The sequence below is a fragment of the Hevea brasiliensis genome, chromosome 2, assembly GCF_030052815.1.
Source record: "Hevea brasiliensis isolate MT/VB/25A 57/8 chromosome 2, ASM3005281v1, whole genome shotgun sequence".
Classification (NCBI taxonomy): Eukaryota; Viridiplantae; Streptophyta; class Magnoliopsida; order Malpighiales; family Euphorbiaceae; genus Hevea; species Hevea brasiliensis.
The window spans coordinates 28,857,887-28,880,767 of NC_079494.1; the positions used below are offsets into that span (position 1 = coordinate 28,857,887).

A 22,881-nucleotide genomic window follows, 5' to 3' on the forward strand; every position below is an offset into this window, starting at 1 on the left:
AATATTTTGGTATGTAATTAAATGTAAATTATTATAAATGTAAATTTGAGATTTCATTTACCTGAATAGTTTTGTAATATTAATTTTTTAGTCTTGTAATCAATGAAATGTTTCTTTTATGATGAGGTTGGTTTGAAAATGAATTGATTTGATTATTGAGATTGAATTGTGAGATGAAATAAAGTTTATTGGAGTTGTATTTGAGAAAATATATTGGGAGTGTTTTCCTTTTTAGGTTTGAAGAACTGTTTTCTCAAAATACAGCTGGCACTCTGCCGAAATTTTAAAATTTTTTTATAACACCAGATTTTAATCAATGTTTTAAATTTCACGAGAATTGTTTTAAAATCCCTTGTAACATATTTAATGGGTTACCGGTAGGCAAAGTACAGTAATTCATTAGGTGTACTACGGGATCATGTTACATCTTACGGAGGAGTAGGGTGTGACATATAAAATATAAAATGTTTAATAAAATATACTTTGCCTATTTAATTGATTGTTTTTTCTTCTATTTTGGGTTCCAATAAATAAATTGAAGGCCTTGAATCTCTTATTGGCACCATTATCATTGATAGAAAAAGGAAGTGCCTTTTCTCTATCAACTAAATTGCAACCCATTTCATCGTGCCGGGTTAATAAGAAATAGGTAGTGAAATTTTAATGGATTTCTTAGGTTAGATTTATGGGTTTTGTGTAGGCTATGTTAAATCCCCTTCATAGAGACTCTTGCTTGAACCTCCATGATTCGATAACATTCTTTATACTACACCTATATATAAAGAAGCCATGATGGGTTTATTGATGATGAGCTTATCCCTTCCCCAGTATACCATACAAACAATTCAAACTCAACCTTCAAACTTCAATCAAATTGCAATCAACTAAGGAGTGAGGAGGAGGACAACCCAAGGTTCAGTGAATTCTATTGGAGACGTGCAATTTGTGATGTTAAGAATCGACTGATACGAGAGGGTAGGGCAAAACTTGAATGAAGAAATGAGAGAAACAAGAGAGAAGCTAAACAAGTGAGTGAGATTGAGGACTGAATGACTTAGAGAGAAGTAAAAGGCAAGTATCAAGCGTCGGCATAGGTTTAGAGAACGCGAGAAAGAGAAAATAAGAACTAGAAAATGTCAGATAAAAGTGTATTATGGATTCGTTATCACCTATAGAGGAAACAATATGTAATATTATTTATTTTATTTTTGTTATGTTACTTACCTATATCAGTTAAATTAGTTTATGTCACTATATTTGTTATTCACGCTCTCTGATTTTAGGATTGCAAGGATCTTTTAATTTCAGTCTATAAAATTGAAATTTGTAGTAAAATATTTTAAAAGTTTAGAATGTCGCGAAATTTTTTTTTTATATATATCTTAGGATGAAATAATGTATTTAGCTTTATTTTTAATACACAATTAGTACCCATCCTTTCAATGATATATTTGTTAAGGACTATTTATTTTCTTAAATTAAGTATAAATTCATGAAACATGAGAGAGATAGATTAAAGGATTTATAGCCAAATAAGTGAAATTTTTTTAATGAAAAAGATACAAAAGTAGACATGAATATGGTATGTACCTAATTTCACCAACTGCTCAACCTTTCCATTAACAGAATTGTTGGATTGAGACTGTCGGAAAATTTGAATGTCATTAATTAATATGTATATCGATTGAGCCATTGGCCTTCGAAAAAAAGAAAAAAAAGAGCTATTGGCCTTAACATCAATAACACCATCGTTGTTTGTTACACGTGTAATGCTTTGCACATGTCATGATGAAGTTTGGAGAGGTGAAAAGGGCAGTTAAAAAAAAAAAATCATAGGGATGGTCATGTTCATATTATTTTTTTATTGCTTACACAATGCGATGGTACTTTTGTGAGGAAGGCACAAATAGGCATTAAGAGCAACTGTCCTTTATCGACAGAAGAAGAATCATTGCTAAAATCAATAACAATATATTTATATTTATATATATATAATTAATCTATAGAAACGAGGAAAAAAACAAAAAGCAAAAGTGATCTCTGTTTTAGCCATCTCTTCTCTCATCAAGATAGCGTTGTGGAGTCTGTTTCTATCGTTCGTTTTTTCTTTGTTTTAACACAAACGATCCTCAAGTGGGTTTGCGCTGCTCTTTATTTACATCAATGGAAACCATTTAGATAAGGCAGGTGCTTGCTCTTCTGAGAACGGTTTCTCTTTCTTTCTTTCTTTCTTTCTTTTTTATTTATTTTTTTGCATTTATTTATCTCGGTTGTTTTGGAAATTTTGATTTCTAAAAATCACATCTTGATCAAAATTGGAAAAAAAAAAGAACGGAAATATTGCAGAAAAAATCTGAAGAAGGCGATCCTTTGATACGAGAGTTGTGTGTTTGATCATGGCGGTTGCTGAGAATGCTGGGGTAAAAAACGGCACTTCCGGTCAAAATTTTGACGGCACTGTAGTATCATCGGACTCAAAAGGAGCAAACGATCTCGAAAGATCAAAACCCAGAAATGAATCGGTGGTCAACACTAAGGAATCAAACTTTCAGACCCATGATTATGATCAGAGTGTTAACGGTCAGTGTGAGCACCAAGAGAGTGCAACTGCAGCTGCCCCTTTAAGCAATGGCAAGACTGGTGGGACCCAGATGCAGACCCGGTTCGACATCAGTCAGCAGCAGATGGTGGCAAAGGCTGTTGGGTATGAGACAAATCAGATTCAAAGGGCTAAATCCAATGGGTTGAACGATATGAGCGATTTGGTTGAGATTTTGTCCAAATTGAATCCCATGGCTGAAGAGTTTGTCCCTCCTTCGCTTGTTACCAATCATGGCTATCTGGGAAATGGGTTTGGGTACACTAACAAATTTGCAGTGCAAGCTACTCCTGGGAATGCCAATGGACATACTACTAAAAGGGTATGTTTGATTTTCTTTTAATTGTTTTTTATTTTGTAAATTAAATCTTATTCTCGTGGTTGATGAGAAAATGTAAGGATTTAGGAAATTTTAATGTGGCTATAGAGTTGTACGGTGCCCAAAAAAAAATTGAAGCATTTTCTCTGGAACCTAATGGAGTACGATTTGCTTGTCCCTTTTATGTCATTAATGTTTGGTATATATTTCTTTTGCCAGAAGAAGAACAACTATAATCAAGGAAGGCGAAGGATGAACAGTAGGACTTGTATGGCTCAGCGTGAGGATGTAATTAGGAGGACTGTTTATGTTTCTGACATTGATCAACAGGTAAACAGTCAGTATTTGGTTTTTTTATTATTTTCTTTGAGGTTTCTTTGTCTTTGATGATTGCTTGTACACTGATAGTGGGATAATTCTCTCTCTGTTTGTATATAGGTTACTGAAGAACAGCTTGCGGGTCTCTTTGTTCATTGTGGGCAGGTATCCATCTTTATTTTGCTCATATTATCCCTTTGAATTTCGTTAATGCTGGATTGGGTTCAAGCTTATTTGCTCTTTTTTCCTTTTTCGCAAAGGTGGTTGATTGTCGAATATGTGGTGATCCTAATTCTGTTCTTCGATTTGCCTTCATTGAATTCACGGATGAAGGTACTGTTGAAATCTTATACAACTTATCTGTCTTGATGAATGTGTGTTAATGGTCAATGAAATGTGCTTGCAGAAGGGGCTAAGGCTGCTTTAAATTTGTCTGGGACAGTGCTTGGATATTACCCGCTTAGGGTACTGCCTTCCAGAACTGCAATTGCTCCTGTTAACCCCACATTTTTGCCAAGGGTGAGGATTTGTTTATAATGAACAACTGAAGTTCTATATCTTGTTTATCTTAACAACTGGATCAACACTAGAGTTGTATGTGAATTCTTTTGGTAGTACTTGCCTTCTAATATTATTATGGTATGCACTCTGCAGTCTGAAGATGAGCGCGAGATGTGCGCAAGAACTGTTTACTGTACAAATATTGACAAGAAGGTATTTTGGAAGTCACATAATATTTGCAATACTATTGAATCTTCGAAAAAGTGATACTGGAAAGCTCTTTCATCTTCCCTGATGTTCTCTGTTCAATTGAAGCAGGTTACTCAGGCAGATGTCAGACTCTTCTTTGAATCTTTTTGTGGAGGGGTATGTTGATGCTTATGAAATGTTCCTAAAAACAATGCCCATCCTCAGATTGGTGTAGTGTGCAATGTATCTAATATAACAATTTGCTTTGTAAAGGTTCAACGCTTGAGGCTTCTTGGGGACTATCATCATTCAACACGTATTGCTTTTGTTGAGTTCAAAGTGGTAATTACACAGCTCTGTGTCTTTATGTGCTTATTTAAAGCGCTTATGTCTTATTGAACAAATATAAAGCATGTGGCGTTTCTTCTGAACTTTATATACAATACCTTTGAGAGATGTTTCTGCAGTCTTATGGAACCCTGATTTGTCTGTATTGTTAATGTGCACAATGCTGTCTTCTCAATTTTTTTTTTTTTAAGAGGAGGGGGGGCTGGCATTTCAATGTTTTCTGAACAGTAATTTATATTGTTAAAGCTTTTTTTTTTTTTTTTTTCGTTTCTTGTAAACTGCTTTATTTTCTTTTAGCACCAAGGACTGATTAGAATCGGTTCTGGTTAGTTAGCACTCATTTCAGGAAATATTCGAAGGTTGAGATCTTAAGGCTCGTGTTCAGAAACATGCATCACAGACATTGAGAATGATTGCGTTTACTTTATTGAATAGAATTTGCTGCCCCAGACTCCTAGATTTTTAGTTTCATGGAAGTCCATGTCAAGCTGAACATCAGTAGGTTTTAAAACTCAACTCAACTAAGACTTTATCTAAAAAATTTGGGGTCGGCTATATGGATTCTCTTTCTCCACTCTAAACGATTTTGGGTTAAATCCTCGAGAATGTGTAATACTTCTAGATCATGTTGTACTACTCTCCTTCAAGTCAGTTTAGGTCTACCTCTTCTTTTCTTTCTATTCTCTAACCTAATGTGCTTTACTTGTTTAATTGTAGCCTCCGTATGTCTACGCTTTACATGTTCAAACCATCTCAATCTCCCTTCTCTCAACTTATCCTCAATTGGCACAATTCCTGCCTTTTTTCTAATATTCTCATTACGGACTTTATCTAGTCTAGTATGGCCACTAATCCACCTTAACATTTTCATCTCCGCAACTCTTATCTTAGACACATACGACTCCTTCAGTGCCCAACACTCACTACCATATAATATGGTCGGTTGTATGGTTGTATGGTAAAATTTTCCTTTCAACTTATTGGGAATCTTGCGATCACATAAAACTTCTGTGGCACATCTCCACTTTAACCATCCGGCTTTAATCCTATGATTAACATCCTCCTCACATCCCTCATCTACTTGAAGGACTGAGCTGAGATATGCATATGTTGATATTGAGATTTAGATGATTTAGGGTATTCCTGGAAAAGTTTTACTTCAATGGGTTCCATAATCCTATATGGGGCAGGAACACAAGTCTAAATCTGTATGCTTTTCTGGTTGGTGATTACCCAAAATTTGTGACCTTTGACTCTTTTCATCTGCTAGTTGAATTGGAGATAAGCGGCTCCAAAATCTGCAATAAAATGATTTTTGTTTTATATCTATTTGATAACTTGAGAGGAGGAGAGCTCACTTTCTTATGGAAATCCAATGTGACAAATAGATATAAGAAGTGATTACCTAGAAAAATTCAGGTAAGGCCTTAACTAGTGGCACTTGGCACAGAATTCAAAATTCCAATCAGAGTTCTGTTTCTTTATTCTATCTCTCCACTTTACTGAGTATGACAATGCTGGAAAAATCTGTGTCGGTCTATTTTCCTCCCTTTTCTGAATTAATGATCTGGATGCTCAAATTTCACTTCCATTTGGGCTTCTTTTTTGTATGCACTAAATTGTTCCATAGCCATCTTGTTTCTCAAGGGATATACTTAGAGTAGTCATCGGTAAAAGTGATGAAAGATTGTCTTCCATTTATTTTCAAGATTGTTTAAGAAAAGAAACAAGTGATGAAATTTCTATTGTGAGAGATAAAGTACATCTTGCAGATGTCGGTGTGTATCCAACCTAAGACAATAGTTTTCTCAACTAATGTAAAATACTTTGCAGTAACGTGAAAATTTCTAATTGGTTTAAGATAATTTCTATTTTTTTCTTGCCCCTTTGGTATTTCTTATTTTAAAAATCTCAGTATTATGGTTGCACAACTGAAGGGCACCATTAACAGCAACTAAGGGGTAAATTCATTGACGAACTATCTTCAAATGAGTTGTTCCAAACAGTAGATGTATATGTATTTTTCAGAAAGTTATTGATAGAGTACATTTCAAAGGAATGAAGTCAATTGATGCTTAGAAGCACACGATTGATTTGTGAGGATAGTTGAAGTGTATTCCATGAGGAAATGGAGAAAGCTAATGTTATGATCTCTCACCCATGATTGAGTCACGGGCCTATTCCTTCTTGGATCTATTGTTATTGAAAACGTAAGCTCGTTAAAAGGGAGTTCTAACCTTAGACTCGTTGGAGAAAAGAGAGTCCAGATCTCAATTTAGTTGAAAATAATTCTACTTCATATTTTATTCATAATCTAATCTCCTTATAGAAAGATTATTACATGATTCATATGAAATTCTCTATCATTGAAAAATAACATTTAAAGTCATAATTTAAGATAATGACAATTAGAGTAATATCTTAATTGGGATATTTATTTCTACTAATTAGTTGCTGTTGCTGAATTCGCCTTTGATGCTAATTTATTTGTTGTCATTTTTATCACCATTGATTGGAATCTCTTGTGGATCACGTATTGCTTAAGTTTTGCCTATTAATATGCGTTCATAACATCACTCCCCTTCCTGGAGAAAGATCTTGTCCTCAAGCTCTATAGTAGGATAAGACTATGAATCACCCATAGTCCCTTTGCCCCGTTACTTCCTCTGAATCATCAATCTCTAACCAAAACAACTTCTTACATTGATGCCTGGAGGAATATGGTTCATCACAATTATAGCACAGTTCCTTTGCTCTTCGCTCAACCATCTCTGAATGGCTCAATTTTTTAATAAAGGGAGACAAAATGCTTCCTAAACTGGAATTCTGTAATGCGCTAGTAGCCTTAGTTACAGGCAGAATTGATGAAGTAGGTGTTATTCTTGTATTGGGCCATGAATTTGTCCAATTTTCTTCTAGACGATTTTTGCTTTCAAAAGCTCTTGCTAAGTTCATAGTTGCTACCAAACTCTAGGGATTTTGCATTTCTACATCGATTCGGATTGAATCTGTTAGGCCTACAGTAAACAAATCAACTTGTTGATCTACTCGAATTGTTACACGAGCTAGGAGACTCTAGAACTGATGTTAGTATTTTTCCACTATGCCTGTCTGCTTCAGAACTCCTCCTAAGTAGTTTGCGCTTAGCCGGTCCCAAGCCTGGATAAAAGAGGAGGGTTGCGGTAGGTGACAACCAGCGTAAAAATTTCGTCACACCCTATGATATGGATTCAAATGATATGAATGTTGGGGCGTCCTCTACTAACAACGCGCTACATCGGAGCCCGGGTGTAGTGAGAAATATGCAAGGGTGTAGGGCGTTCACCGAAAGCGACGCGCCATGCTGGCGCCCGAGTGTGGTATTAAGTGAGCAAGGGTTTTCACACCATGGACGAGTGTGGGTAAAGAAGTTAGTCCATAGGACAGATAGTAGAATAAATAGTGGAACAGAACACAAGATAGACATAGAAAACAATAGAAGATATCATAGAAGGAGGCCAATTAGGAAAGAGCAGGATAGGAGGAGGATCAAGGTTGGTACTGGGAATGTTGGATCACTTACAGAAAAATTAATGGAGCTTGTAAATACCTTGAAAAAGAGAAGGGTGAATATTGCTTGCATTCAGGAGACTAAATGGGTAGGAGAGAAAAGTAAGGAAGTGGGTAATTAAGGGTACAAATTGTGGTTTACCGGAAAGGAGAGAAACAAGAACGGAGTGGGCATAATCATAGACAGGACATTGAAAGACGCAGTAATAGCTGTGAAAAGAGTAGGAGATAGAATTATACCAGTAAAGCTAGTACTAGAAGGAGAATCAATAAATATAGTTAGTGCTTATGCCCCACAAATAGGACTAGAGAGTGAGAGTAAACAAAGGTTTTGGGAAGATATGGATGATTTAATGCAAAGCATACCAAATGAAGAGAATGTTTTCATTGGTGGGGATTTGAATGGGCATGTAGGAAGTAATAGACAAGGTTATGAGAATGTTCATGGAGGTTTTGGTTTTGGCAGTCGAAATGGGGAGGGAAAAAGCATCCTGGATTTTGCTATGGCATACGACCTAATACTAGCAAATACCTACTTTATAAAAAGAAAGTCGCATTTAGTGACTTTCAAAAGTGGGCAACATAGAAGTCAAATCGACTTCCTCTTAACTAGGAAGACAAATAGAGCTCTATGCAAGGATTGCATGTCACACCTTACCCTCTGTAAGGCATAACATGATCCCGTAGAATACCTAATGAACTACCGAACTTCACCTACCGATAACTCATTAAGTACCCCCACAAAGGATTTTAAACAATTTTCTTACTTTTGACAAGTGGTGAGCATTTTCTAATAGGTATTTAAAACATATGATTAAAAGTAAATCTAATTAATATTTTTGGTCCATTTTAGTTTTCCGCAAATTTTATAAAAATTTTGACAGAGTTCTGTTTGTATTTTGAGAAACCAGTTCTTCAAATACCTGTAAAAAGCACTTCTAAAAGTTTTTCTCAACCACTACTTCGATTTCACAATCAAACTCAATCAATTTCACAATCATTTCAATAAATTTCTCAAGTTCAAAATTCAATAATCCTCAGCATACTAGCAATACATTTCATTTAAATTAAATAAAATAGTTGTACTCATATTTCATTAGAGACAACACAATTTATGTACATTCTTACAAAATTTACATCAAAAGAAATACAACTAAACTTTATTACAAACTTCATACAAATTTTTGTACAAGCTGCTCAAGACCCATTTGCACGTCCATACATTTATATGCAATACATACATGAAAAGAAATATTTACAATTAGGGTATAAATTATACCCGAAGACTTTAAGCTGATAGCTCCTCACACCTCAGCAGCTCAGTCTGCTGCTCCTCTAGTCTCTGTATCTGCGACAGCAATAGAAGCCATCGCTGAGTACTAGGACTCAGTGGTGCACAACATACTAAAATAATCTTTATGCAGAATATAATCACATTTATTCAAAAATTTGACTAAACATAAGCATTAAACACAAAACATGAATTATAAAATTTTAATGCAAACCAAGTTCATTTCGAAGTATCAAAATACATTTCATAAAACCCACAGTTAGATCATGCCATTCGAAACAAATAGAATCTCAATAGCCAGAGGCTAAAGAGAAATCACATCACAAGGCTAGCTAGCTCAAATATAAGGAATATCCATTCACATCCTCTTCTACTAGCACACCTCAACACTTCTCCAGAGAAGGAATCAAAATTCGAAACTAATTACCTTCATTAGTCGTGCTAGTGAGGTGTTCAAATATATGGTCATGACACTGTGGTTTCAAAACTTATCTTAACAATTTGCTAAACATTGTCATTTCAATATACATAATAACTTTCAACCATTTAAATCAAAACATCATAAGAATGCCATAATTCAATATTTCTCATTATTCAAAACAGTATGCAAAAGATGATTATAAAAAGTATACGTTGTGCACAAACCTCAAGCGAGTTGCCCTTTAGCCTCGACTCGGTTCCTCGGGTTCCTTCCCGATATTCTTTTCAACTGAAACACACAATTTTACAATGTTTCAGTACTAGAACTTAACATAAATCCAAAATAAATTTAGCTTCACATTTACCTAGTTCTAACGTGTTAAATTCGACGTTCTCGAAATTTTTGTGTTTCGGGTTACTATTCACTACACTATTCAAGTCAAATAATTGACTTTCTAAGGCTTAATAGGTATGGGAACTCCAACTTCACTCACATACCACATTTTGGTCACTAAACTTGTTGGTTTTGTTTGTTTACTCAAATCCTAAGTCTTTTAGGCAAATTTAGTAAATTTCAGTTTTGGAGTCCTAAGTTGCACTGTTCCATTGGTCACTTTATTGTTGGAATTTGGCAAAACTTTCTTCATAGAAAATGTTTCCCATTGTCTTAAGTTTATTTTCCTTTTTGAATCACCCCAATTGGAGTTTTGTAGCTCAAGTTATAGCCAAAATACAGTTACTGTTCACATGCACTGTTCATGCTGCAATTTTGGTTCTGGCAGATTTTTGATCCAACTTCGTTTAATAATTTGATCAAGTTAAGTCAGTAATTTGGTCTAATTTCCTTCATACGAAATGTTCTACTATGTTTTAGGTTTCCATCGGTTCAAGATTCACCTAAATCGGAATTTTCTAGAGAGAGTTATAGCCATTGAAACTTTACTGTTTAAATGGCAATTCTGCAGTTTTGTAGGTTCAGTAACTCAACTTTGCTCAATAATTTGATTAGGTTAATGGCATAATTTGGGTTGGTGTTCTCCATGAAAGTTTTAGATCTATATCTTATCTAATTACTGGTAAAATTTCAGGTCATTTTGACTTTCCTAGCTCGAGTTATGACCAAATGAACAATTACTGTTCATTTGGTCAGTTTGTGCAGTGGCAGACTGCTCTTAACCAACTTTGGTCAATTGGTTCTCTAGGTTTTGGTCAGTTTTTGGGCATGGTTCCTTAACGAAAATTGTGTCATTTTATGTCTATTTTCATCCCCAATTGGTGGCATATCAATTGGACTTGTAAAATTTCCGTTTTGGTCCTTCAAAGTTGGTTTGGTCATGCTAATGGCAGCATGACCATTTACCCTACGAATTTGACTTCCATTCCAACAATTCCCATACATCTCCTTTGGTCATTATTGACCATTTTTCTCTTCACAATAGGTCAAAGTCATCATTTATGCATTTCTCCAAAATTTGCCTCAAAACCCTAGGCCTCCAAACCCTAATCTCACTATTTAATTACCATTAGCAATTTCAAAGTTCCAATCTATAATCATTCAACTAATTAAGACTTTTAAACTCATTCTAATGCATCACACCATACAATTTATGTTCCTTCTTCAAGCTGGCCGAAATTCAGCAATGGTCCTTCCCCCATATTTTTATTTCATTTTATTAATTCTAAGCTCATTTCAACCATTACATATGCATTTAAAATAGAAAAATAACAAGTTAACATACTAACCTCAACTATAATGCCAATTCTTCAATTTCTCTCATCCTTTCTTCTTTCTTTCTTGTTCTTAAGTTGAGATTGCAAGGTCTAGTGAAGTTTTTAGGGGATTTATTAAGGTTGAGTGGAGGAATTAAAGCTTAAATGCAAGCTTTAATGGAGAATTTTCATGGGGGAAGTGTGGAGATGGTGAGGCGGCAACCAAGGGAGAAGAAGAGTGATTTTTCTATTTTTTTTTTCTTTTGTTTATTTTGCTATGGAAGACCATAAAAATCTAATTTAATAAATAATTTAATTGATTCTTTTATGACATCATGCATGAGGTCATGCATGATGTCATCACCTTTTTACTTTTTCATTTTCCTCTTTTTTTTTTTTCTATTTTTGTATTAGTTCTTTAATTTAATTCTCGATCCTGAAATTTTCTTTTCTCCGATTTTATTTGACAGTTAGGTCAGGAGTCAGCTCTCGGGGTCAATTGACCAAATTGCCCCTCGCCGGTTCATCCCTGTTTGCAAATAATTTCATATTTCTTTTGGCTCCCTGACCTAATTATTTGGTAGGCTTGATTCTTTTTCGTGATTTTCTCTTTTCCACTGTGTTCATAAGGGTCCTAAGGACCGCAGCGTCACATTTTACGGTTCGAAATTTGAGTTTAAAACGACTTCGCAGTCGTTCCCAAGGAGGTCACCCATCGCTGTGACTCTCGGCTCGTTTAACTTCTTATGTTCTGTTTTTCTTATTTATACTTAACTAATTGAATATTACTAATTATTTGTGTTTATGGTTTCTCTAGTTGTCTTAAGTATGGTTCTAATCCCCTTAATTATCCGGACCGACACCGGTCACCGGAACAGTGAAATATACCAGGCTATACAAATAGGGGTGTTACGTTGCAAGGTCATTCCAGGAGAGGCTTTAACAAGTCAACATTGCTTGGTGGTCTTGGATGTCAAGTTTAGGAACAATTCAAGTAAGGTCAGAAGAAATAGTGTAGCTCGAACAAAGTGGTGGGAGTTCAAAGGAGTAAAGCAAGTTAAGTTCAAAAATGAGCTTCTCGAGTCCGAAGTATGGAAGCTGGATATGGAGGCCAATGATATGTGGATACAGATGGCATCAAAGATTAGAGAAGTAGCTAGAAAAGTACTTGGAGAGTCTAAAGGACATGGACCACCCTCAAAAGAGAGATGGTGGTGGAATGAAGAAGTACAAAAGGCAGTGAAGAGAAAAAGGGAATGGTATAAGAAATTACCTAAATGTGATAATAATGAGGCATATGAACAGTACAAGATAGCAAAGAAAGAGGCAAAAAAGACAGTTAGTCAAGCAAGAGCACAGGCCTTTGAAAAGTTATATGAGAAACTTGGAATTAAAGAAGGGGAGAAAGATATTTATAGATTAGCAAGGAGGAGAGAAAGGAAATGTCAAGATCTCAATCAAGTTAGGTGCATTAAGGATAAAGAAGGAAAAGTGTTGGTGAAAGATGAGGACATTAAAGAAAGATGGAGAAATTATTTTAATGATCTCTTTAATAATAGTCAAAATGGTAATAGTGTGAATATAGATTATAGAACAATATAAAAGAATGTGAATTATGCTAGAAGGATTAGATCTTTAGAAGTAAAGGAAGCACTTAAGAGAATGAAAGTGGGTAAAGCCTGTGGACCTGATGAAATACCAATTGAAGTGTGGAAGTATTTGGGAGATATGGGAGTGACATTGTTAACTAAATTATTTAATAAGATTCTAAACTCAAAGAAAATGCCTGATGAATGGAGGAAGAGTATTTTAGTACCTATTTTTAAAAATAAGGGAGACATACAGAGTTGCTCAAACTATAGGGGAATTAAACTCATGAACCATACTATGAAGTTGTGGGAGAGAGTTGTGAGCATCGACTACGTCATGATACTTCTATCTCTCTCAATTAATTTGGTTTCATGCCCGGTCGTTCAACTATGGAAGCGATCTTTCTCATTAGAAGCTTGATGGAGAAATATAGAGATGTGAAGAAAGATATACACATGGTTTTTATTGATTTGGAGAAGGCTTATGATAGTGTTCCAAGAGAGGTCTTACGGAATGTGTTAGAACAAAAGAGGATATCTATTAGGTACATACAAGTATTGAAAGATATGTATGAAGGAGCAACTACTATTGTGCGCGCAGTGGGAGGGGACACAAGAGATTTTCCGATCTCAATTGGATTACACCAAGGATCAGCCATAAGCCCTTACCTTTTTACATTACATTAGTTTTAGATGAACTGACGAAACATATACAAGAGAGTATTCCTTGGTGCATGATGCTTGCGGATGATATTGTTCTAATAGATGAGACACGAGAAGGAGTTAATAGAAAGCTATAACTTTGGAGAAGTACTCTAGAATCAAAGGGTTTTAAGTTAAGTAGAACGAAGACAGAATACATGCATTGCAAGTTCAGTGAAGGCCAAACTGGTGATAGGGAAAGAGTTAGTTTGAATAGAGCGATACTGCCCCAAAGTAATCACTTTAAATATCTAGGCTCAGTCCTTCAAGCAGATGGGAGATGTGAGGAGGATGTTAGTCATAGGATTAAAGTCGGATGGTTGAAGTGGAGACGTGCCACGGGAGTTTTATGTGATCGTAAGATTCCCAATAAATTGAAAGGAAAATTTTACCGTACAACTATACGACCGGCTATGTTATATGGTAGTGAGTGTTGGGCACTGAAAGAGTCGTATGCATCTAAGATAAGAGTTGCAGAGATGAGAATGTTAAGGTGGATGAGTGGCCATACTAGACTAGATAAAGTCCGTAATGAAAGTATTAGAGAAAAGGTAGGAGTGGTGCCAGTTGAAGATAAGTTGAGAGAAGGGAGATTGAGGTGGTTTGGTCATGTGAAGCGTAGACATACGGAGGATCCAGTTAGACAAGTAGAGCACATTAGGTTAGAGGATAGAAAAAAAAAAGGGGTAGACCTAAATTAACTTGGAGGAGAGTAGTACAACATGACCTAGAAGCATTACACATTTCTAAGGATTTAACCCAAAATCGTTCAGAGTGGAGAAAGCGAATCCATATAGCCGACCCCAAATTTTTGGGATAAAGGCTTAGTTGAGTTGAGTTGAGTTGAGTTGAGCCTGTCTGCTTCAGATTAGCCAAATCGCTCAAAGGATTGCTATTGAGTGGAGGCCCGAATCTCAAATTGCAATATTCTTTGAACATGTTTCACGATAGTTGGGGTTTTGTTTTAATCTGTAAAACCAGAATTGTGCCTTTCTCATCATATGAAATGCTGCAAGGTTCACCTTATCTGCTTTTGGCATTTGTTAATTTGAAAAAAATTGTTCACATCGGTGTAACCAAATCAACAGACCTTTAGATCCATCAAACGTTGAAAAATCCAACTTCGTATACCTTGATACTATTCCTGCCTGGGGTCTCACTTCTGTTTTTCCATCAATTCTATTGTTACTGCCTTCATAGTTGTCACTGCTACTTGAGCCACCCTTTGTTTGCTTGCCTCGGCTCTTGTAAGTTTCCTGAATGAACTCTTGTAATTGACGGGACAAATTTTGCAATTGAGATTCCAGTTTCAACTCTAATTGCTTGATCCGATCTTCCATCCTTGATTCAACCTGTGCTACTCTTGCTTCAGTCAATGCTTGTGCTTCTTGGAATAGTGCCTTCAATTCTTCTCTCGGATCTATATTGTCCATGATAACTGGCTCTAATACCAAGTTATTATGATCTCTCGCCCAGGATTGAGTCATGGGCTTATTCTTTCCTTGACCTATTGTTGCTGAAAACATGAACTCGTTAAAAAGGAGCTCTAAGCTTAGACTTGTTGGAGAAGAGAGAGTCCAAATCTCAATTTAGTTGAAAATAATTCTGCTTGATAATTTATTCATAATCTAATCTCCTTATAAAGAGATTATTACATGATTTCATATGAAATTCTCTATTATTAGAAACCAACATAAATGTCATAATTTAAGATAATGACAATTAAAATAATATCTTAATTGGGATATTTATTTTTACTAATTACTTGCTGCTGCTGAATTCATCTTTGATGGTAATTTATTTGTTGTCATTCTTTTCACTATTAACTGGAATTTTCTTGTGGATCATGTATTGCATAAGTCTTGCTCATAAATATGCATCCATAACAGTTGCTTGGTGGCAATGTCTGTGCTATGTTACTCGGACTGGAGTACGGGTGTCAGAAATGGATACATATCCATGTGTTCGACAAGTAAACTTCTTAAATAGAAAATACGGGGATATGGATTCAAATTTAGACACGATTGCTTGGATATAGATCCCAATTGATGCGTCCCATATCGGTTCTGCAAGGAGGTCTTGGGTGTTATATATAGAGTTTGCAAACCTCTCCTTAGGAGCTAGCTTTTGAGGTGGAGTTAGGCAGGTTCATATCATTTGGTATCAGAGCCTCACTTTGTATGGGTTGGTGGGCTATTTACAAAGGTTCCCTGACGTTCTTCGGTAGAGGTCAGGGTGAACGAGTCATGATCCTAGTTGCTTTACGAGGACGTTCAGTCTAAGGGGATCGGGAATGATGCGTCTCACATTGGTTCTGCAAGGAGGTCTTGGGTGTTATATATATGGGTTTGCAAACCTCCCCTTATAAGCTAGCTTTTAAGGTGAAATTAGGCAGGTTCATATCACAAATTTAGACACGAGTGCTCAAATATGTTATGCAAATAAAATAAAATAAAATAAAATATATAAAATTATATAATATTCGATGAATATGTAAAAATTAATTAGTATGATAGTTTTTTTAATGTAATAAACATTATTTAAAATTTAATAAAATAATGTAATTTTAAATAATTAAAACTAATGATGTTTATATTTTGTAATAGTTCTCATTTTTCTTATTGTTATGGAAAGTCAATCACTATATTATTTCTCTATATATTCTGTATTCTGTATTCCTATTTAGGATTTCTTATTTAGGATTTCTTTCTAATTAATAGAATACAATTATAGGAATCAATTGTATATATATACCCATGTACAGATTAATTGAAATCAATAAGAATTCTCTCTTTCTACATGGTATCAGAGCAGGTCATCAATCTAGGGTGACTATTTGTTCTCACTACCCAGCTCAGGAGAGACATTGGCCGCCGACCGGCCGTTTCGACCCCAATCAACATCGCCGGTGTCGCCTCAACCCCCTCATTCTACCACTGTGTGCTGTTGCCTGATTCAGTATACTATTAAAGGACTCCTGAGGTTTGGCTCTCAGATCCTATTTCGGTATTTGCTTGATTTGTGATTTTGGGTTATTTTGCTGCTATAAGCACTTTGAATTAGCGTTTCGGTTAGTTTTCTTTGTCTCAACGAATGTCAGACAATAAGAATATTATTTCTGATGTGATTCCAGTGATGACTAAGATCATGGAACACAAACTTAATGGTTCGAATTACCTGGAGTGGAGTAAGACTGTTAGGGTCTATTTGCGTGGCATTGATAAGGATGATCACCTTACTAAAGATCCACCCATTGATGATACACGACAAACTTGGCTAAAGGAGGATGCTCAATTGTTTTTGCAGTTTTGGAACTCGATTCATAGTGAGGTAATTAGTTTAATTAATCACTGTGAATTTGTTAAGGAATTGATGAATTACTTAGATTTTCTGTATTTTGGTAAAGGGAATATCTCCCGTATTTATAATGTTTGTAAGGCATTCTACCGTGCTGAGAAAGAGGATAAGTCTCTCACGGCTTATTTTATGGATTTTAAATGGGTATATGAGGAACTTAATGTATTTTTGCCTTTTAGTCCTGATGTGAAAGTTCAGCAGGCCCAACGGGAGCAACTGGCTATTATGAGTTTTCTTGCAGGCCTTCCTTCAGAGTATGAGACTGCTAAATCTCAGATTCTCTCCAGTTCTGAGATTTTCTCTTTGGATGAAACGTTCACACGGGTCCTTTGTACAGAGAGTACTCAATCTTCACAGCCTGCCAGTAGTGCTCTTATTAGCCGTAATCCAAATGGACAACAGGGTAATAGAAGAGGAAGTAGAGGAGGAATTACAGGCAATAGAAATAATCAGCGTAATGGAGAGGCTAGTTCTTATCAGGACTCAAGAGGAGTCATTTGTTATTATTGCCATGAGCCTGGCCATACAAAATATAATTGTCGGCAACTTCAGAGAAAAAATCAGCAATCACAGATGTCAAATATGGCAGCAGAGAATTCTACAATATCTTCCTCTGAGAAAACTATTTTGGTATCTGCAAAGGATTTTGCACAATTTTCCCAATATCAGGCATCTCTAAAGCCTACTAGTTCCCCTGTCACTGCGATCGCTGAGTCAGGTAAATCCACTGCATGCCTTGTGTCTTCTTCATCCAAATGGGTTATTGATTCTGGTGCGACAGATCACATGACAGGTAATTCTAGTCTTCTATCTGCTTTTCAGTCTAATCTCACTTTCTCTACTGTTACTTTAGCTGATGGTTCTACTTCTTGTGTCATGGGTTCTGGAACTGCGAACCCGACTTCGTCAATTTCTTTGTCTTCTGTTTTGTGTCTATCAAATTCTCTTTTAATCTACTTTCTGTTAGTAAACTTACTCGTACCTTAAATTGTTATGTTTCCTTTTTTCCTGACCAGTGTTTATTTCAGGATCTTACGACGAAGCAGATTATTGGTAGAGGACGCGAGTCAGGTGGTCTCTACATTCTGGAAAATCATGTATCGCGGTCGCTTGTTTGCTCCAGTACCTTAACACCTCTTGAAGCTCATCGTAGATTGGGTCATCCTTCTTTGTCTACCATGAAGAAGCTGTGTCCTCAATTTCAGTCTTTATCAGTACTAGAATGTGAGTCGTGTCAGTTTGCAAAACATCATCGTTGCCTTTTGTGTCTAGAGTCAATAAACGGGCTTCATCCCCTTTTGAGTTAGTTCATTCTGATGTTTGGGGTCTTTGTTCTGTTACATCTAAAACTGGATTTCGTTATTTTGTTACTTTTGTTGATGATTACTCTCGTGTTACCTGGTTATATTTAATGAAGAATCGTTCTGAGTTGTTTTCTATCTTTTTTGCCTTTTGTAATGAAATCAAAACTCAATTTAATATTTCTGTGCTCATATTAAGAAGTGACAATGCCAAAGAATACTTTTCAGCACAATTTCAGCCTTATATGACACAAAATGACATTCTTCATCAGTCTTCCTGTGTGGATACCCCATCCCAAAATGGCGTGGCCGAAAGAAAAAATCGGCATCTTCTTGAGGTAACTCGTGCTCTTCTTTTTCATATGAAAGTACCTAAACACTTTTGGGCGGATGCAGTTTTTACGGCATGTTTTTTGATAAATCGTATGCCGTCTTCTGTCCTTAATGGGGATATTCCTTATACTGCTTTGTTTCCTACAAAATCTTTGTTCCCTATTGAACCCCGTATTTTTGGTTGTACTTGTTTTGTGCGTGATGTTCGTCCACAGGTTACTAAATTGGATCCAAAATCTCTCAAATGTGTCTTTCTTGGGTACTCTCGGCTCCAAAAAGGGTACCGTTGTTTCTCTCATACTCTTAATCATTATTTTGTTTCTGCAGATGTCACATTTTTTGAGTTCACTCCATTTTTTCCTCCATCATCTGTGTATGAGAGTCAGGGGGAGGAGGATGATCTCTTAATATATACTGTCCAACCAATGTCTAGTCCTCTCCCACAGCCTGTTCCTTCTGTCTCTAGACCTACTCGATCTCCCGTTATTCATGTTTATTCTAGGAGATTGGAGATTCCTGACTCAGATCCTCCACCAGCTACTTCGTTGGGAGATCCTGTACCTCATACTGATCATGATTCTGATATAGACTTACCCATTGCTCTTCGTAAAGGTAAACATTCATATACTTACCCTATCTCTTCTTTTGTTTCTTATAATCAATTATCTTCTTGTTCTTGGTGTTTTGTTACTTCTTTAGACTCTGTTCCTATCCCTAATACTGTTGGTGAGGCACTGTCTCATCCTGGCTGGTGTGATGCTATGAAAGAGGAAATGGAGGCTTTAGATGCTAATGGTACATGGGAACTATTGCCTTTGCCCACTGGTAAGAAAGCTATTGGTTGCAAATGGGTATTTACAGTAAAGGTCAATCCTGATGGTTCTGTGGCTAGGTTAAAAGCACGCCTTGTAGCAAAAGGATATGCTCAGACATATGGGGTTGATTACTCTGATACTTCTTCTCCTGTAGCTAACTTACTTCTTTTCGCTTGTTTATCTCTTTAGCAGCTACATATGATTGGCCCCTGCATCAATTGGATATCAAGAATGCTTTCCTTCATGGTGATCTTTAGGAGGAGGTGTATATGGAGCAACCACCTGGGTTTGTTGCTCAGGGGGAGTTGGGTAAAGTTTGTAGGCTTTAGAAGTCTCTTTAGGGCTTGAAACAAAGTCCTAGGGTATGGTTTAGGAGATTCAGTGAAGCAGTACAGGAATTTGGTATGCAAAAGAGTAAGTGTGATCACTCATTTTATAGGCAATCTGAGGCTGGTCTAATTCTCTTGGTAGTCTATGTGGATGACATTGTCATCACTGAGAGTGACTCTGCAGGTATTTTATCTCTTAAAAACTTCCTCCAAACTCAGTTTCAGACCAAAGACTTGGGATTGTTAAAGTATTTCTTGGGTATCAAAGTTATGAGAAGTAAGAAGGGTATTTTCTTGTCTCAAAGAAAATATGTCCTCGATCTATTGACAGAGACAGGAAAATTAGGTGCTAAGCCTTGTAGCGCACTAATGACTCTAACTTTACAACTGTTAGCAGGGGATAGTGAGTTGTTTGAAGATCCAGAGAGATACAGGAGATTGGTAGGAAAATTGAACTACCTTACAGTCACTCGTTCTGACATTGCTTATGCCGTTAGTGTGGTAAGTCAGTTTATGTCTTTCCCAACTATTGCTTATTGGGAAGTCTTGGAACAAATCTTGTGTTATCTGAAAGGCGCTCCAGGAAGAGGTTTGCTATATGGTAATCCATGCATTTGAATGTTGAATGTTTTTCAGATGCCGACTGGGCTGGATCTAAGGTTGACAGAAGGTCAACTACTGGATATTGCGTTTTTATTGGAGGAAATTTGGTGTCTTGGAGAAGCAAGAAGCAAAGTGTAGTTTCTCGGTCTAGTGCTGAATCCGAATACAGAGCCATGGCACAATTAGTATGTGAGGTAATGTGGATACTTCAATTACTAGATGAGACAGGTTTTAAGACCTCCCTGCCTGCGAAATTGTGGTGTGATAATCAAGCTGCTCTTTATATTGCTTCTAATCCGGTGTTTCATGAGCGGACCAAACATATTGAGATTGATTGTCACTTTATTCGTGAAAAGATTCAACAATAAATCATCTCAACAGGACACATCAAAACTGGAGGGCAGTTAGGAGATATTTTCACAAAAGCTCTGAATGGAGCTAGGATTGACTACATTTGTAACAAGTTGGGCATGATTAATATCTATGCTCCAACTTGAGGGGGAGTGTTATGGAAAGTCAATCACTATATTATTTCTCTGTATATTTTGTATTCTGTATTCCTATTTAGGATTTCTTATTTAGGATTTCTTCCTAATTAGTAGAACACAATTATAGGAATCAATTGTATATATATACCCATGTACAGATTAATTGAAATCAATAAGAATTATCTCTTTCTACACGTATGAATAAGTTCATTATTTATTATATATTTTTTAAAATAAAGATTAGCAGCTACTTACACATTAGAACTAAAAAACAAAAAAGTCAAAGTACCTTGACCCATTAAAAATAGAGAAAGAATAAGCCGAGTTTTAGGTACTTTAGGGGTAGGCTTAGTCGGTTTGCTCTTTCGGGACACTGTACGTTTGAATAATATTTTGAGTTCGTTAAGTGTAAAATAGTGTATTAATTTTATTATGTAATGAATGTATTATAAAAATTTTTATTTTTATTTATAAATCATTAAAATTTAAGTGATATTAAAATTTAATATTGTAAATATTATAAAAAAATTGAGAATATATTAATTAGTTTAAAGTTTATCGAACATGGATGCAATAATTTGTTTATTTTTAAATAAATTAATACTTTTATTCTTTATAATATTTTTAAATTATAATAATAACTTATCATATGAATTTAGTTAGGTATATTAGAAATGAGAGCAAGATTACGTTTATTATTTTTGAAAAAATAAATTATAATATGTTAATTAATATTTAATAATACTGGAGCCACTAACCTGACTAAACAAAAGGTTTTTTTATTATTATTATTATTTTTTTAAATCAATTGTTAGAGCCTAGAAGCTTCTTGCTCAGAGACGTGTTGATGTTATAGAGAGAATTTGTCTTCTATTCGGCTTTATCTTAATCAACACTGATATTTTCTCTGCTTTTCATTCGATCCTTTGCTTTTCAGTCATCAACAATTTAAGAGTTCAAAATTGTTTCCTTCTTGTATTGTTGGTCGAAACTCCTTCATGCCCTTTCTCCTTTTAAATGATGATTTGTTGAGATTTTCACAATCACAGCTAGATGGTGATCCTGTTGGTTATTGATTCTGTCATTCATCGCAAGCTCCCAGTCCCAACAATGGCAAGGTTAGATTCTTCAACAATGGTAATTCTATTGGTTATGATTTGGGGCAGAAGCATCGTATCCATAAAAATTAGAGCTCACTGCTGAGAAGCAAAACAGAGAAAATCAATATTTGAATTATAGTTCTTCAAATTCTTTGTATTTCTTCTCCTTACTTCAATTTTCCTCTTTGATATTGTGTTCACAGTGATACCTAATGTTGAGTGAATGGGTTTGCTAATTTGGTGTTTCAAAATGCGTACCGCAACGTTTTGGGACGCAAACATCCTGTGATCTGAGACTCGCGATTTGGAATGCGGAACCTAGGTGAAGGTAAATGAATCTGGTAATTATGTTCTAGGCGTGTCTAACTTCATGGATGTGTGTCAGACACATTTTGTATCCTATCCAGTGTCATGTCGTGTTGACACTGGTGTTGCAAGAGAGAATGGCAAGTCCGAGAATCAGAGGGTTTGTGAATGCAACGATGGCCTGATACCAAGTTTAGATATTATGGGGGTCGCACTTGTTTCAGTAGGCCTTTTTATTTTTGTCTAATCATATTGTGAGCAAGAATGGGATGATGAAAAAGTGAACTAGTTAGAGGATGCAGGGAATGAGCATAAGTTCATTAAAGTTAGGGGTTTATTCCAAAGATATATATCAATTTTTTTTTTTTTAACTTTTCTTATTTGTTTTATAGAAAACTACTTCTTTTCTTTGATGGTTTTTCATACATGTTACCTCTCTGAGCTTCATTTTTGGCTTTAAACCATTATTTTGAAAAGTTGTCTTGATTCCTCATTCTGCTAGATTTGTTTCTCGTCATTTTATGTTGTTGAGGTAATATTACATTCCTCGATGTTAGTGTAACATATAGGAAAAGGAAGTTTAGAAATAGTAGGGAAGAGAATGCTTTGGAGGGAAAACGAGTTGGGTAGTTATGAATTTGTTAGGGCTTTTGTAATGTTGTTGAGGCTGTTAAGAGTCAGTTATAGAACTGTGGAGAAGTCCCCAGCTGTGGA

At 35.7% G+C, this 22,881-nt stretch overlaps 2 protein-coding genes across 10 annotated transcripts in view; both read left to right on the plus strand.

Moving 5' to 3' along the window:
- Positions 1 to 1,996: 1,996 nt before the first annotated feature.
- LOC110665835 (polyadenylate-binding protein-interacting protein 11) overlaps positions 1,997 to 22,881 on the plus strand; it is a 31,633-nt gene continuing 10,748 nt past the window's right edge. The window contains exons 1-11 of one of the 9 annotated variants that reach the window (XR_002497036.2): positions 2,000 to 2,183; positions 2,331 to 2,921; positions 3,138 to 3,248; positions 3,357 to 3,401; positions 3,497 to 3,569; positions 3,643 to 3,755; positions 3,891 to 3,950; positions 4,056 to 4,103; positions 4,200 to 4,268; positions 21,811 to 21,879; positions 22,065 to 22,189. Coding sequence is in view for 7 of the 9 variants with exons in the window: in XM_058135202.1 (XP_057991185.1) it covers positions 2,397 to 2,921; positions 3,138 to 3,248; positions 3,357 to 3,401; positions 3,497 to 3,569; positions 3,643 to 3,755; positions 3,891 to 3,950; positions 4,056 to 4,103; positions 4,200 to 4,268; positions 17,921 to 18,199 (1,323 nt within the window). In the remaining 2 variants the exon portion in view is untranslated. Of the gene's footprint in view, positions 2,188 to 2,330; positions 2,922 to 3,137; positions 3,249 to 3,356; positions 3,402 to 3,496; positions 3,570 to 3,642; positions 3,756 to 3,890; positions 3,951 to 4,055; positions 4,104 to 4,199; positions 4,269 to 16,349; positions 16,518 to 16,668; positions 17,897 to 17,920; positions 18,215 to 21,810; positions 21,880 to 22,064; positions 22,190 to 22,881 lie in introns of those variants that run through there. The other 8 variants (XM_058135202.1, XM_058135198.1, XR_009143447.1 and 5 more) reach the window with 8 other exon arrangements.
- Positions 18,325 to 21,230, plus strand: LOC131173240 (uncharacterized mitochondrial protein AtMg00810-like). Its single transcript, XM_058135241.1, has 2 exons — positions 18,325 to 20,171; positions 20,307 to 21,230. Exons 1-2 carry the CDS (start codon positions 19,746 to 19,748, stop codon positions 20,409 to 20,411), a joined length of 531 nt encoding a protein of 176 aa, XP_057991224.1. The 5' UTR covers positions 18,325 to 19,745; the 3' UTR covers positions 20,412 to 21,230.